Source organism: Sinohyriopsis cumingii, chromosome 6 (assembly GCF_028554795.1).
Source record: "Sinohyriopsis cumingii isolate HCF-2022 chromosome 6, ASM2855479v2, whole genome shotgun sequence".
Classification (NCBI taxonomy): domain Eukaryota; kingdom Metazoa; phylum Mollusca; class Bivalvia; order Unionida; family Unionidae; genus Sinohyriopsis; species Sinohyriopsis cumingii.
This window is the reverse complement of record NC_142966.1, coordinates 24,447,697-24,463,367: the sequence shown is the minus strand read 5'-3', so window position 1 is coordinate 24,463,367 and position 15,671 is coordinate 24,447,697. Positions and strand designations below refer to the sequence as shown.

Below are 15,671 nucleotides of genomic sequence, written 5' to 3'. Positions count from 1 at the left end.
GGCACCACTTTTACACATCAGAAGGTAGTAGCCTACGTCTGAGCTCTGAAGTGTCAAGGTCATGGATGATATAATAAAGTGGGTGGTATTATAGAAAGGTAGACAGATTTAACTCTACATTGATACCAAGAAATCTGGACATTCTAGGTGTACTACAAAATACAGAGGGAAAAACCTAACTTTGTGGACCTGATTATTTCCCACCCAAATTTCACCCATGGTCAGAATCTGATTTTGTCTCAGGATTTTTATACCTTTTGGTCTCAGATCTAAGGCAGTCCAGTCTGAACTGCACACAGGCGAACCTTTGCAAAAAGTAGGACAAGATGGGCATTTGGAGTGAAGAGTGGCCTCGATATGAAAATGATGGGTCTCTTAAGCACAAAAAAAAACCTTTAACCATTCTGCTCATGCGCGAGCAGAACAGCCAATGAAAAATGATGTTTCTAGCACAACTAGGCATTAGGTTAAGGGGAAATCTCTTGGAAATCAATATATTAGGATGTATTCAGAAATAGCCCCCAAAACGTGTTTCCTACTTGCATTTCAGGCAAAAACAACAAAAACCTCCAGGGGTTCATGAGTTAAACATCATATCCATCAAGACAAATTTGAAAAACAAAGTTGCATGATCCAACGGTCAAACGGTCAAATGGGCAAAAAACAATCTCGGGTAATTATTGTTATTGACCAAAGTCATATAATCATTAAACTTACATGAATATCACTTGTAATTCAACTTGTCAGAGAATTTACTTATAAGAAATGACAATTTTCATCAAATATGTTCGATTATGAATCTATGGGGTTGTGATCACTAAACACAATAATCAGAGACAGAGCTGAACCAATGTACACCTCAAAGTGTTGCAATGCCAATATCAAAGCCAAACATTCCTTCTTGATTGTGGCATAATTTCCCTGGTGTTTATTTATTTACTTAGAAAAAGAGCATGCTGGATGAAATACACCATTTGTGTCTTCTTGAATTAACACTGCTCCAACCCCAACATCACTTGCATCAACAGACATTTTAAACGATTGATATTTGTAGCTGAAAAAAAACTGGTATACTCTTAAGTATGGTCTTTAATTTATCAAAAGCATCCTGACATTTTTCAGACCAATAAAACTTTGTTTTCTTGCTCAACAAATTTGTTAGGGGTTCAGCCAACACTGATAAAAGGATCAAAATTTCTGATAGTATCAAGCCATACCCAAAAATCTCCTCAGTTGTTTTTAACTGATAGGCATAGGGAATTCAGAGATAGATTTGACCTTAGCATCTATAGGTTTAACTTGTCCATGCCCCACGATATGTCCTAGAAATGTACACAATGACATCATTGATGTAAGGATCGCAATTATCTGGACCAGATATTCATTAAACATTAAAAAGTACAATGTGAACATTTCATCCCAAATGGCATCATTTTTATTGATAAAGTCCATCTGATTGCATTCCATAATTTCCATTCTGACTGAGTAGAGTGCAGATTAGTTCTTGCAACCTCAAAAATTAGAAACATAATCAAGAAGTGTGTGTGTGTGTGTGATTTGGACTTTCAACATAGCTTTAAATGTTTTTCAGTCATATCTCTCAGATATCTGCAGTGTGGCAGTTTATAGTGATGTCTAGCTCTGGGGCATCATGCCGCTAACATGTAGCATAATGTCCCACCCAATCACATTATCCTGACACCAGGCCAACCAGTCCTAACATAACCTCTTCATGCTGAGTGCCATTTTTAGAAGTCTTTGGTATGACCCAGCCAGATCTCAATATGGCACAACATTTAGAAATCAAGTTTCTGATAAGACTTATCAGAAGTCCTTATCTCTTCCTACATATGCCTACTGCATGAGGAAACAAGATGTTAGTTCTGATTGCTACAAATTGAAACATAAGCAACAGAATCAAGAGAGACTTATTCCAAATGCTCTTATTTCATCAGTGGTAAAGGTCATGTATTAAAAGCAATACATTTGTTTGGTCAAACAAACCCCAATCTGATTTTATTATGGAGAATTATGAACCATTTTTGTTAACGGGTTCTATATTACTCATGGGTGATTCTGCCTATCCTATCCCTATCAAAATTTTAAGGGACACAGGAGCTTCTCACAGACTTCTATTATCAGGTACTTTGCCTTTTTCTGAGAAGTCTTCCTGCCGGTGATAAGGTTGTGGTTAATCCACTTGTAACTGACAGGTCATGTTGGGATCATAAAGTTGATCCTATTGAAAAAGAAAACCCTGATTTATACCCAGCTTGTGCAGTTACTAGAGCTATGGCAAAGAAATTTCTTGAGAATGACGTTAATCAGGAAATTATTCCTATTATTCCTTTAGCTGACATTTGTATTGCTCAAGCTTTTGATGAGTCTACTTTTGCTCCTAATTTGTATCAGTCAAAAGGTATTGATCACAGTGATCCTCATTTAATTAGTCATTCTCTTTATTCTAATCAGAGTGACAAAGAACATTCTCTTGTTGTCAGACAAGAAACACATCCTGAGATCTCCTGTTTGTTTCAGAGGGATATTAGCAAAACTGAAGCCACATAAGCACCTGTGTGTTATGTTGTTAAAAATGGGGTCATATGAGAAAATGGAGACCACTGGAGGTAAGGCTGGTGACGAGTGGTCAGTAAACTATCAAACTGAAGTTCCAAAGTTGTATAGACAGGAAAGTTTTAGTCTAACCCATGAAACTCCTCTAGCTGGTCATTTAGGGATCCATAAAATGTATCACACTATGTCTAGCACCTAGCATTTGGGCATGATGCCGCAGACATATAGCATGATGTTCCACCCAATCACATTATCCTGATACCAGGCCGACCAGTCCTAACACTAACCTCTTAATACTGAGCGCCAAGTGAGGCAGCTGTTAGTACCTTTTTTGTAAGTCTTTGGTATGACTCGGCCGGGGATCGAACCCACGACCTCCCACATCCGAGACGGACGCTCTAACCACTAGGCCACCGGAACGGTTTCTCTTTCTGTAGCTGCAACTGTCTTTCTCTCGTCTCAGTCTTTCTCAGTTTCATTCTTTATTTTAATTTCATTTCCATAACTTGCATGTTAGAGCCAGACAGAGACTTACTAACTAAACAAACCCAAAGCACTTTTATCCAAAAATAAACAAGATTTATATTTTAAACTAAGACGTAAAAAGATACCCTGGATAAGAGTCAAGTAAATCGTTCTAGAAGGATCTTAGTTATAAGTAGAAAGTCCATCACCAAAGTCACAATAAAACATATCACAATCATCACATAGTCTAGCTGTTAAACAAATGCAATGTCCTTGACTCAGTTGAAGATAATGATCCTCACTCAAAGAAAAAAGAAATGTATACAAAATTATAGGGCTTAGTAGGTGTGCATAACATGATATGGAGTTCCCTGGAAACCATTTGTTAGGTCCATGTGTCACCATGGTAAATCTTCCCCATTCAGCAATGATTGGTGCATTCCCCCTACTGTGATCTGTGATAAGGGGGAAGGGCATGGATGTATGCCATCTGAGATAGAGAGGGTCTCGTAGAACACTGGCAAAGATGATCGACCACCCTTTGATTCTTCCAATAAGTTCAGAGAAACTGGTTTTTGACAGTTGTAAATACAGTAGGACTGTTTCTCAGTGGCATGTGCTCTGGGGGCATTCCTGAGACCATTTTTTGGGGTTGCCTTGCAAATCCCGCCACTGTAGCTGAGACTGAGGGATGGAAAGAAGGTTTCCTTGGTGGTTTGTTCTGAATTCCAACAATCTGATCATTAAAGAAGAGATTAGATGATAAAGGTTGTGACCATAACTTGGCCTATGATGGTCCTGAAGAAAGGCGAAGGCAGAGAGTATTGCATCTTGTTCCACCTGCTGCAAGTTCATAGCTACTGTTACAGCCATGGTTATAGTATGTTAGAACTCTATGTTACAATGGGGACCAGTCTGTAAACATGATATCACTTATTCCATTGAGATTTGTGGTGGGAGAAGGTAAAATGTTTTCCAGCTATTGAAGATCATCAAAGGTATTAGATGATCCCATGGACACGATGTTTCGCATCAGGGGAAAAGAGAAGGCATTTGCAAGAAAAAAATACCCCAGACACTTGGAACTTGTAAATGATGATGTAAGCAGCCCCAAAATGTTAGTAACTTGTCAGATTGCGGTAGCAATTGAAAGTAGATTCTTCCATGGACAATGATCACCTGACGTCGGTACTGTAGACATGGTAAGTCATGTAGAGGAAAGATCACACAACTCCGATGGGAGTTGATGGAAAAGTTCTTCAGTCCAAGCCTACAAGGCGGGCTTTCACTTATCAAAGTAAGCTCCAATTACAACGAGGGAACTTGAGGGCCATTTTTTAATGGTTTTGGATCCAAGTAATGAAGCCCATGTCTCTTGTGCTACCTTCTAATTAGTTGGAGAAAATATTGAGCATATTGGCTCATTACACTTGCTGAACACTATGAATTAAATCCCCTTACTTCTAAGATATAACTAACCAGGGGCTCCCTTTGGTTGGCAGTGGTTTGAGGGCAAGTGAAGAGAAATCTCTTAGGAACTTTGAAGCCTAGATGGATAGCGTATGCCAGGACTGACCAGAGGTACTATGCAGGTAATAATGATCAATGAGAGTGCCCATATAAACTGGGTGTCCACAAGAAGTACCTGTCAGCAATATGCAGGTTAGACTGATCCATGGGAGTGCCTGTATGGATTGTGTGTCATCTGAAGGAAGTGCTTAGCAGCAGTTAGTCTGCTGTATAACTGGTTGCACAAAGTGGGTTCTTGGGTATTGCTACACTAGATGGGACACTGTACACAGGAAGTGCCTAGCAGCACTGTGTGAGTTGTGGAACTGGACAGTCAAGTTAATTTTGTGGTGGCTGATACTATATGATCGATTGCTGCTGTGGCGCATTGTGATCAGAGTTATATGGCCAAGCCCAGTCATGAAGGAACATGGCTATCTTGGATGGCATGATGTCATCTAGTTCTTGAGGCTGAGACGGGGTATGGGATATTGGTCCACGCAGCCAGTCCATAATATGATATGCAAGACTGTAAATGAGGCTGTTGCTCTCCATCTCACTCCCAAGTAAATGTTTTCAAACTCTTGTGTGAAACCTGATGTTTTCGTCCTTCAAGCTGCCCACTGACTTCTGTCCATGATATGCAAGTCCAACATATAATCAAGGAATGATCCAACATTTAATCAAGAAATGACCATCAGAGAAAACTACACATGCTGAGTGCTCAATAGACTGGTTTCACTCATGGTCTGAATCTGTAAGGCAAAACAGAGCAGACAATATATAGTCAAGTAGTGTAGTGAGTGTCCTGCTTTAAGAATTTATGAGTGTTGGTGCAGAGGTACCCACTAAGATAAATACCTGTAAAGGCATATACGTGGATACTAAATAATTATAGCAACAAGTAACCTGTGGGAAAATCAATTCTGACTGCGGATACAGGTAAAATCACTGAACTGTCACTTATAGCAACTGCATGCGCAAAGTGGAAGCCAAATAATCAATTCTAGTAAGAACATACCTATAGAAGGGCCAATTACAGAATGCCTATACAGGTAAAATCACTGAAGCATTGCTTATAGTAATTACATGTATGAGCTGAAGGCTACTGAGTAAACATTGTATAGAAAACGTACCTGTAATTATCCAACCGTTGTGGAAGCTATACAGTAATATAAACAAGTATTCTATGTTACATAAAATCTGCACATAAAGAGGAACTGAAGTGTCATTATTGATACTTATGAAGTAGACAACAATATTATGAGTCCATGGTACCTGTAGGAAAAGCAGAATGAAGTTCTATACAGGTAAAATCACTAAACCATCACATATATGGCTGCGAATTAGACACTAAGACAAGATAATACAGAAATTTAACTGTATGTGTTGAGATGTGATTTGGATTTTTAATGTAGCTTTAACAATTTTTCAGTCATATCGCTACGATGTCTGCAATGTGGCAGTTTATAGTGATGTCTAGCACTGGGGCATCATGCCGAAGACATGTAGCATGATGTCCCACCCAGTCACATTACCCTGACACCAGGCCGACCAGTCCTAACACTAACCTCTTAATGCTGAGCGCCAAGCGAGGTAGCTGTTATTACCATTTTTGTAAGTCTTTGGTATGACTCATCCGGGGATCAAACCCATGACCTCCTGCATAAGAGGCAGATGCTCTAACCACTAGACCACCGGAGTGGTCTTTAACTGTATGCATCCTGACTCTGGGGAAATAATACAGCTATGCTAAATGAGTTTTCTATATCATGCCCCAGATGTGCACTTAAAAATATGGTTATGGCAATGTGAGGGGACACCATCATGACCCGTGCAGGTGCATACCAGAGGCACCTAAGTGTATTTAGATGCCAAAGTGGTAACAGAATGTTAGGAAACTATGTTGATGACAACAGAAAGAACAGAAAACTTGAAAATATATAGATGCCTGGAGTATACTTCTCTTCAAAGAAAATAATTCTCCAACTTGTTTTTAGGTAGAAAATTTCCCATACTGCTTGTGCAGATTTTGCAATGCCTCTCTGTCTGTAGATAGCATGCTACTTGGCATGTGTGGAAATAGGAACTGTTGATTTCATGGGATTTGGTGCCATTCCTGGTATCAAAAAAAGCTCACTCTCTCTGCCTGCCACTCGGTGTGCAGATAAGTTTTAGTTTTTTAGCTAACAAATTTTAACATGAGAGGGCTGGATTGATGAGGTAGCAGTAGTTCTCCTAAGTTAATATGTTTTGAAGAAGAACCACTGACCCAAGGGAAGCTTTCTCACATATGCATATTGGCCATGCAGATAGAGGTGAGTTGGCAGTGATCAGTAAAGAGTGAACACCTTAGAACACATGACAACAATATGTGTGTGTGTGTGTGTGTGTGTGTGTGTGTATGGTGATGGTGTGTGTGTGTACTAATACTCATATTGACAGCCATGTTTACCTTCTGTCAGTATTAAGATCAAATACTGACCATGATACTTGGAATGAATGGCCTCAGAATCAACATCCTCAGTCTGGTTCATTTGTTGCTGTTTTGGATATGTATTTCGCTGGTACACAGAATGTTTGTCACAGTGGGACGTGTTATTTCTAAATGATGATCCAGGCTTTAATTTAATCTTTCTCCTTCCATTAAATTTCATCATATTGTATTTGTATCCAATTTGCTTATTTGGGAAGGATCCAAGTCTTTGGAAATCTTTCAACATTTGAATGCTATGTAAGGCAGCATCTAAAGGAAGGTTCAGTACAGGATAATACTTCTGCTGAAAAAAATAAATACATTTTAAAGCAGTCATATCTAAAGATTTTGACACTACTTAAGTCCTCCTTTACACAAAGCTATATAATATAATATAACATAATATAATATAATATAATATAATATAATATAATATAATATAATATAATATAATATAATATTTTTCAGAGTATTCCCACAATTTTAAAGAATTTCAAAACAAACTTTTACTCTGGTGTCTTATTGCACAGCTACACGAGTAGGTAAGTGCTTAGGCAATTTGAGTAAAGTGGCTTGCCCAAAGACACACCAAGGTAGTTGACCCGAGCTGTCTGACGGTAAGATCTAAACCTGCACACTTTCGGTCATGAGTTTGACACTAATTAATAAGCCACTGTGGCTCCTGAAGAAAAAAAACTTAATGTGTTATATTACAAGCAAATTTGAAATGAAATGGGTCTGATTTGCCATGTACAACAATTTTACAAATTTGATCCAATCTCAGAAGTGTATAGGATGGGGAGGAGGTAAATCAATAGACAATCAGTAATTGAGAAAAACTGTTAGAGATCATGCTGTTATGTCATGATACTGAGTTGACCTAAATAAAAAAACAGAATAAACTGAAAAGCATACTTATTCACTAAGAATCAGACAGCATTTGAGTATTCACTTGCTTTGTGGAAGGTAAATAAGGTGCAAAATAAAAAATATCTAAGATTCGATCACATACCTTTTTTTAATATAAAAAGGAATAATATAATTGAATTATTTATAATTTATTTCAAATCTTGAGGCTACTGAGTAACAAATTTAACTTATCTTTTACATAATTTTTAAGAGATGTGAAAGTGACAAGCATGCTTAGAATATTTAAGAATTTAATGGAAAAATGGCAGGTACCGGTAGTATCAGTTGGAATTTGGGAGGAGGTTACAGAATCAAACAAGGGTGAAGTGTCATGATCATCAGGCATTAGTTATAAAATCAAAGAAATCTTGGTACAAGGGGAGGTTAAAGACTTAATTCAACCTCTATGACCCAACTCTCAGCATCAAGTAAGTCTGCAAGCAACAGATAATATAAATAAAACAGTGAAACCAGTACATGAAGGAGACCCAAAGAACTATTCAAAAATTATATTCTTTGACAATAAGTGTCTTTTATATAGTGGGAAAAGTTAAAGTAAAAACCTGGCAGAAGGGTTTACATAACTTGTATTTTCCTTTATGAACATGCATCATATATATATATATATATATATATATATATATATATATATATATATATATATATATATATATATATAATTATGTTGAAGAAAATTGTTACGAAAACTTGGGATGACTGGTTTTAATAAAGTTTTTTTTATGAACAGGTGTCTTTTATGTTAAGGTGTCCAGGTTTCTCTGTAAATACAAACTGATATAAAAGTTGAAAAATAAAACTTTAATATCAATTGAAATTTACACAGTTTATTGAGAAAGTTTATAGACTTGTTAGGACAATTATTATGGCTCCCAGATAATAATGAAAATGATGAACATCTGAAAGCAAAATGAGTTTGCACAAACATTCTAAATCATTCATAACATAGAGTAACATATTCAGATACACAAAAACTGCATTCCAACATCAAGCAATAATCTTATTAGTGTGCACTGTACCTTCTCTTCTTTTTTGGCAATAATCAATGGCACAATCATAGATTACTTCTTAATGGTTGCAGAACATTCCCACATTTACCCGCTCAAAGATAAATATCAAGAACGTCTGTTTGCTGTGGTTTTTATATATAAATGTCCAACTCTAAGAGTCTCAGTTCATCTATAAAACAACCTCTGCAACACAAAATGTAGAATTCAGAAAACAAACTGCCATGATTGAGAGTAAATTACAACATATTACTGATCTGATCATCTTAATATCGTGCAAGAAGGGGTGGGGTGAGGGTTACGATAGCAAGTGTATTTTCAGACACATAAAGGGTTGGAAGGGATGCCCAACTTAGAACTTTAAAAGCAAAACATTTTTATTTTTCTACATTTTTCATGTGTATCAATGTGTATGCCTAGCTATGCTCCTGTTTTTGTTATTTTTGCCTTTTTTTTCATTGTCAGAGTGGCCATATTTTAAAATGACAATATATAATGCGGACACTAAAACCTGAAAGAATAAGGAGTCATTTATAAGTAACACAATAGGAAATATGACAGTTAAGGAAAATATCTTCTGAGTTGATAATTTCTCAAGGAAATTAAAAAGAATAAATAGAGAATATTTCTTTTCTTACATTAATACTAGCTGTATCTTATTACATGTATGTGGTAAAACAAATGTGATATATAATGAGTACTAAAAGATGAAATGTAACTAGTATTTAAACAGAATTTTTTTCCGCTTACCAAACTTGCTTTTCAATCAAAGCTTAAAAGATTAAACTCTCTCTTCAGTATTTACCATCTCCACCCCTTGTAGCATGGAGTTTTGTATGAATAGTGTTCCCTTACTTATTTAAATAGTTTTATGGACACTATACCAGTATATCATTGGAATAAAAATTATCTCCTCTTAACTTTGCTGTAAAACTGTTAGCTAAATCATATTATTACTAGAGCAATATAGATTGTAATCAGTACTGTTAAGACATTTTTACGACTGTCTCCAGGATTTGGGACCCCATCCCTTTAACTGGGAACTTTTCTTCATAAAATGAATAAGTTTGTGAATTTTAATGCATAGGTTTATTAATTTATACTTCTTAAACCTCATCACTCATAAGTTTTGTTACAATTTATTTTCAGACATCCCTTTACATGGATTAAAATATTAATCTTAAGTATAGTACCTGCTGTTTTTTGTGTTTTTGCTATTAAAGAATATGTTTTATAACAAGTCCTCAGTATGAAAAAATTATCAGGTTATTAAAATAACATTATATAATACAGATCTATGCTGCATTATAATAAATCTGTTAGTTATTTATGGGTGTTATTGAAGTAAAGGTGCCTTACATTGTTTATTTGGCATCATTAGTTTGTTTCACATCAGTTTAAAGGATAGGAATCTTTGCAGCATATTTACCAAGTAGTGACAAACCAACAATCTAGAATATTCAGTACTTTTGAAAATTACATTTTATTTTCAATTTCAAAACAGACCAGAAATAGATTCTGTCATACAATAAAGAAAAAATATTGCCTCAATAGAAGCAAACTAATAACAAAAAAGCTATTTAGCATTTTATGCCAGACAAAGCATACCTTGGTAGTAAATCTCAGGCCATGTGTTAAATATAAGCAATTCAAAGCATATACTGTGTCTTATTGACCATTACAAATCTGTACTGTTAACTATCAAAACTGCTGGACAAACAAAAATCATCTAATTAAGGAAGGACTACATATCTGTCTGCTCTCTTGTCCTAGCCAAGTATTGGTATTTCATTGTGTGTGTGTGATACAGATTTTTAACATAGCTTTAAGAATTTTTCAGTCATATCACTACGCTGTCTGCAGTGTGGCAGTTTAGAGTGATGTCTAGCACTGGGGCATCATGCCGCAGACATGTAGCATGATGTCCCACCCAGTCACATTATCCTGACACCAGGCCGACCAGTCCCAACTCTAACCTCTTAATGCTGAGCGCCAAGCGAGGCAGCTGTTAGTATCATTTTTGTAAGTCTTTGGTATGACTCGGCCGGGGATCGAACCCACGACCTCCTGCATTTGAGGCGGACACTCTAACCACTAGGCCACAGGAGCGGTTTTTCATTGTCTACATACTGCAAAGTAACTATGGGAACTATACAGGCTTCTCATCAATTTCAAGAACACAAGCCTAAAACACTTAATTCACAAATATATCCATACCTGCAACTTTTAAACAATAATATCTGAAAAAAGATACATCATAGCCTCAAGTTACTAACTCTGACAAGGGCAAGTTTATGAGACTATCCTCTGCCACCTATAGTTAGATGCACTCAAAGGTAATATCACACAATGCCAAAAACTTTGTTTCAAATCTTACCTAGGATGGGAGAGAGTCTATGAAGAAGAAGAGTTGCTTCAGCTTGTCAGAAATTATATTTCTGCAGAGAAAGCATCTTTAACAAAGAAAGAAATAAAGAAAATGTTTCATTCATTATTTGGTGGGAAAGGGAATTTTGGATATTAATGATCTGGGTTTGATTTGGCAAGTCTGTCTCTGGTTTTAATAGGAAATTAAAATTAAAAAACCAGATGGAACTGAAATTAGCAAAACTTCAGCTTCAGAAAGAAATAAAGGAAATGCAAATTCAGAAAGAGGAAAGGAGAGGCAAATACAGAGAGAGAGAGAGAGAGATAAATGCTGAGACAGGAAAGGAGGAGACAGAGAGAAAAGGAAGGGAATACAAATGCATATGCAGAGAGAAGAAAAGCAAATAAAGATACAGAGAGAAGAATTTAGGGAAATGCAAAAGAGATCAAGAGAATCTGAACTGGCAGGTTGACCACATTTACCCACAATTTCTGGTTTTGATGTTACCAGAAATATTTGGTTATTATTCCCTTTTCAGAAAGAGAAGTAGATACACATTTTCTTTCACTATGAGAAAATTGCTGAAAACTTTAAATGGCCGAAAAAGCATTGGACTTTGTTATTATAATATGAACTTACTGGCAAAACTCATGAAGTTTACACTTCACCACCATTACAACAGAGCGTGATAATGATGTGTTTAAGGAAAATATCTTGAAGGGTTATGAGATGGTAACTGAGTGAAAAAGAACAACTATTTGGTAGGTGATGCTCAACCAAGAAGATTGATAAAGATATCAATATCTTCAGACAAGTCATGTTAATTGAAGAGTTCAATTCAATCATAGTGATGACAAGACCAATCCTGATAAGCAAAAGTGGAAACTTTGGACAATGCTGCTCACACAACTGATGATTATTCATTGACTCAGAGTTTCATTTGTTAAAAAGACTTCCTCTCAGCATTTATTGGGGTAAAATCACCTTAGTCTCATATGAGCACTTCTAAATCTCAGTGTGGGACAACTTGTAGAAATTAGAAATCCATATCTCTTCCAACAACTTGTGGAAATCAGAAATCCTTATCTCTTCCTATGTGCATTTATTGCACATCATTTCAGATTGATACATGTTTAAGCAACATAATAAAGATTGAACTATTCCAAATGTTCTAACTTCAGATAGGTCAAGGTCACAGTCTTGTAGTGAAAGCAATATATTTGTTGGGTCAAATAAATCCCTGTCTTGTTCTATTTTGCAGACTTGTAAACGATTCGTGTCGGAAAGTTTCATATCACATATGGGTGATTTTGCCAAGCCTATTAAAATATTATGGACACAGGAGTTTCTCAGTGTCTTTTGTTATCAGATACTCTGCCTTTGTCTGGGAAGTCTTCTGCTAGAGAAAGTGTTCTTCAGGTAGTAGAGTGCATCTTTGTTATTGTTCCTCTCCACTGTGTCAATTTGGCATCAGACTTTAGTCTCAGGATCCATGAATGTTCATTTATTTCTAGGCAATGACCTAAATGCAGCTAAGGTTGTGGTTAATCCATATGTAACTGACAAGCTTTGCTTGGATTAAAATGTTGATCCTATTGAAATTTCAATCCCTGATATTAATCCTGCTTGTGCAGTTAACAGAGCTATGACAAAAAAGCCCTTGAGAATGATGCTGATCAGGAATTATTATTTTAGCTGACAAATTTATTGGTCAGTCTTTTAATGTGCTAATCATTACTCAGTCAGAAGGTATTGATCACAATGATCCTCTTTTACTACACATTTTCTTCTATTGTAATCAGGGTGACAAAAGATAATCACTCATTGTCAAACAGGAAAAAGACCATGAGATCACCCATTTGTTTCAGAGAGCTATTTGTGAAACTGAAGCCACAAAAGTTCCAGTTTGTTATTTTGTGGAAAATGGGGTCCTTATGAGAAAACGGAGACAACCAGATGTACCTGCTGGTGACGAGTGGTCAGTGACCTATCAAATTGTCATTTAGAGGTCATATCAACAGGAAATGTGTGACTGGGGAAACATAAAATGGAAGTTTGAATTTGGCTTTCATTGCGAACAAGTCCACTGGAGACTTCTCCTATAGACTGAATGCAGCTGCAACTCCTTGATACAAAGACCATTCTGTTAGGACTACCTTCAGTTGCCTGTTCTGAACAAACTGTCTGCAAGGATGTTTTTATTTCATGGAATGTGATCAACTCTGAATGTAATTACTTCTGGTTCTACCAACAAAGGTTCCAGACTTCCAAACAGAGAGAAGGACCTTGGGTACCTCCTTTGTTGTCTTAAGAATGCCTTGAATAATATGCTGTCCAAGGGAAACTTTGACATAATCTATGTACCATTTTAGGGTGAAGAACATGGCTTTTATTGATAAATTGTTGATGTGTTAGGAGACTTCTTTCTGTGGTCAATATACTTGGTGAAGTACTCCTTCTGGCTCTAAATGAGTCCCCACACTAGAATTGAACATGTCATTGTACAGAGAAAACTAGACTCTAGGGGCTTGCAAAGAAAACACCATGAAAAAATTGTTTTAATTAAACATGATCACTTCAGGTGGCACTGAAAAGTCAACCCTAGAGAAATTTAATCTGACAGAGAGGTCTTGTGAGTTTTCCATACTGATAAGACTAGAAAAGGAGGAGGGCATAAATGGAGTCTTCTTAGGGACACATGATCTGCTGTAGAATTTAAATTTCCCAGAAGAGAGAGAGAGAGAGAGAGAGAGAGAGAGAGAGAGAGAGAGAGATGTAAAGATGAAATGACAATGAAATCTTGGTCTGTAAGGTCTTGAAGAGATCCTGGATTTTGTGTATCCTTTCTGGGGAACATGAACCCTATCAGACAAAATCCTGAGAGGGGAAAAAGATCTAATTTCTCTAGGTTTGGAATAAGTCCTAGGTCACTACAGGCAAACAGCAGGTAATATGACATAATAGGGACTGTTTATTGTTGTACAGCAACCAGTTTACAAAGTATTAAATGAGTGGAATCCCCAGATACCTCAAGTGCATAGCTATTACTCCCATAATTATGGTGGAGATCCAAGGCACTGACACTTGACCAAACGACACAGCTAAGAACTGAAATACTTCCTGTCTGATCAAAACCCAGAAGTATCCATTGTGCTGAGGAAACTTTGATATGTGGAAATATGCATCCCAAAGATCAAAAGAAATGCCAAGTATGCAAGTCTTATAGCATTGTGAACTGATGTTGTTTCTGTCTTGAGGGTTTCCTCAAGCAGAAATTTGTTTATGGGGTAAAGATCTATAACCCTCCTTAGGGAGCAGAAATATCCTGGAGCAGAATGCTAGCAACTGAAAGGGGGGGGGGCACGGTGCACTTCTTCCTTTAACTTCATTACATTTGACTGATATAATATGGGTATCTATCAGAGAGGTGCGAGTTCTGTGAAGCACAGATGCTCAACCAGTCCTTTGAAAACAGGGCCAATGGAGCACCTGCTTGTGTTATAGGAAGAGTTATGCACTGCAGGAGAGGCGAGGTGTCCCCAAGGACCCCCTCCTCTTCCCCTTCTCACCTATTGCAAAAGGGAGAGTAGACAGTACCAGTATATTTTCTTCCCCTGCCAATCCAGTTTCTACATCTCATTTTTATGAAGTGGACTAGGAGAGCTGACTGTTTTGTTGTTGTGGTTGCATACCCTTATTTTCAAAATTTGGTTGCCCCAATGATTCGATCAGGTTGCATTGATTTATTGGCCAGTTTTGACAGGCTGGTAATGGGTGCAAAGGACCTATGTAGGTGGCCCTAAAAGTCCTGTAATGCAACAGCAGGAATGGGACTCTCGAATAAAGTCTCAGATTCCATTGGTGCAGCCTTAAGAAGATTTTTACTATGCTCAAGCAAAACTTCAGAGTTTCCAATGTGACAGTTCTATGTAGGTCCAGCAGGAACTTAGCTGACAATGCCATGGCCATAGTCAGTTCATATCTTGATGTCTTTCATACAGCTTCTAACAGCTGTTGCAAGGCAGGTGCAGATAATGATTCATTTTTCAGTTAACTGAAGGAAGCCACTGAGAATAGATCAGTGTGTGATGCTATAGACACAAAGGACCCAACCTTTTGATTCTAAAGCCCCTAATGATTTAACAGTGAGGTGATCAAATGATCTCTGTGACAAAGTTCCCACTTGTAAGGCTGCATTATCCAATAGTGGGGGGTACTTATTACTGGCCAGGAGAGGGAATGAACCATATAGCTAGAGGATCTCAGTATAGAAAGGGGGACTGACCACTCTTTATTTTGTCTCATCAGTTCTTGTTCTTTGCCCATTGCACCACCTCAAGTGTCC

The 15,671-nt window shown here is 37.1% G+C and overlaps 1 protein-coding gene across 1 annotated transcript in view; it reads right to left on the bottom strand.

Annotated features, from left to right (window-relative positions):
• The window catches only part of LOC149796499 (uncharacterized), a 40,516-nt gene extending 25,221 nt beyond the window's left edge, over window positions 1–15,295 (bottom strand). The window contains exons 1-2 of the mRNA XM_089960618.1: window positions 15,212–15,295; window positions 7,034–7,328 (exon numbers count right to left, since the gene is read on the bottom strand). Coding sequence (XP_089816744.1) covers window positions 7,034–7,328; window positions 15,212–15,295 — 379 coding nt within the window. The remainder of the gene's footprint in view (window positions 1–7,033; window positions 7,329–15,211) is intronic.
• Window positions 15,296–15,671: the final 376 nt, after the last annotated feature.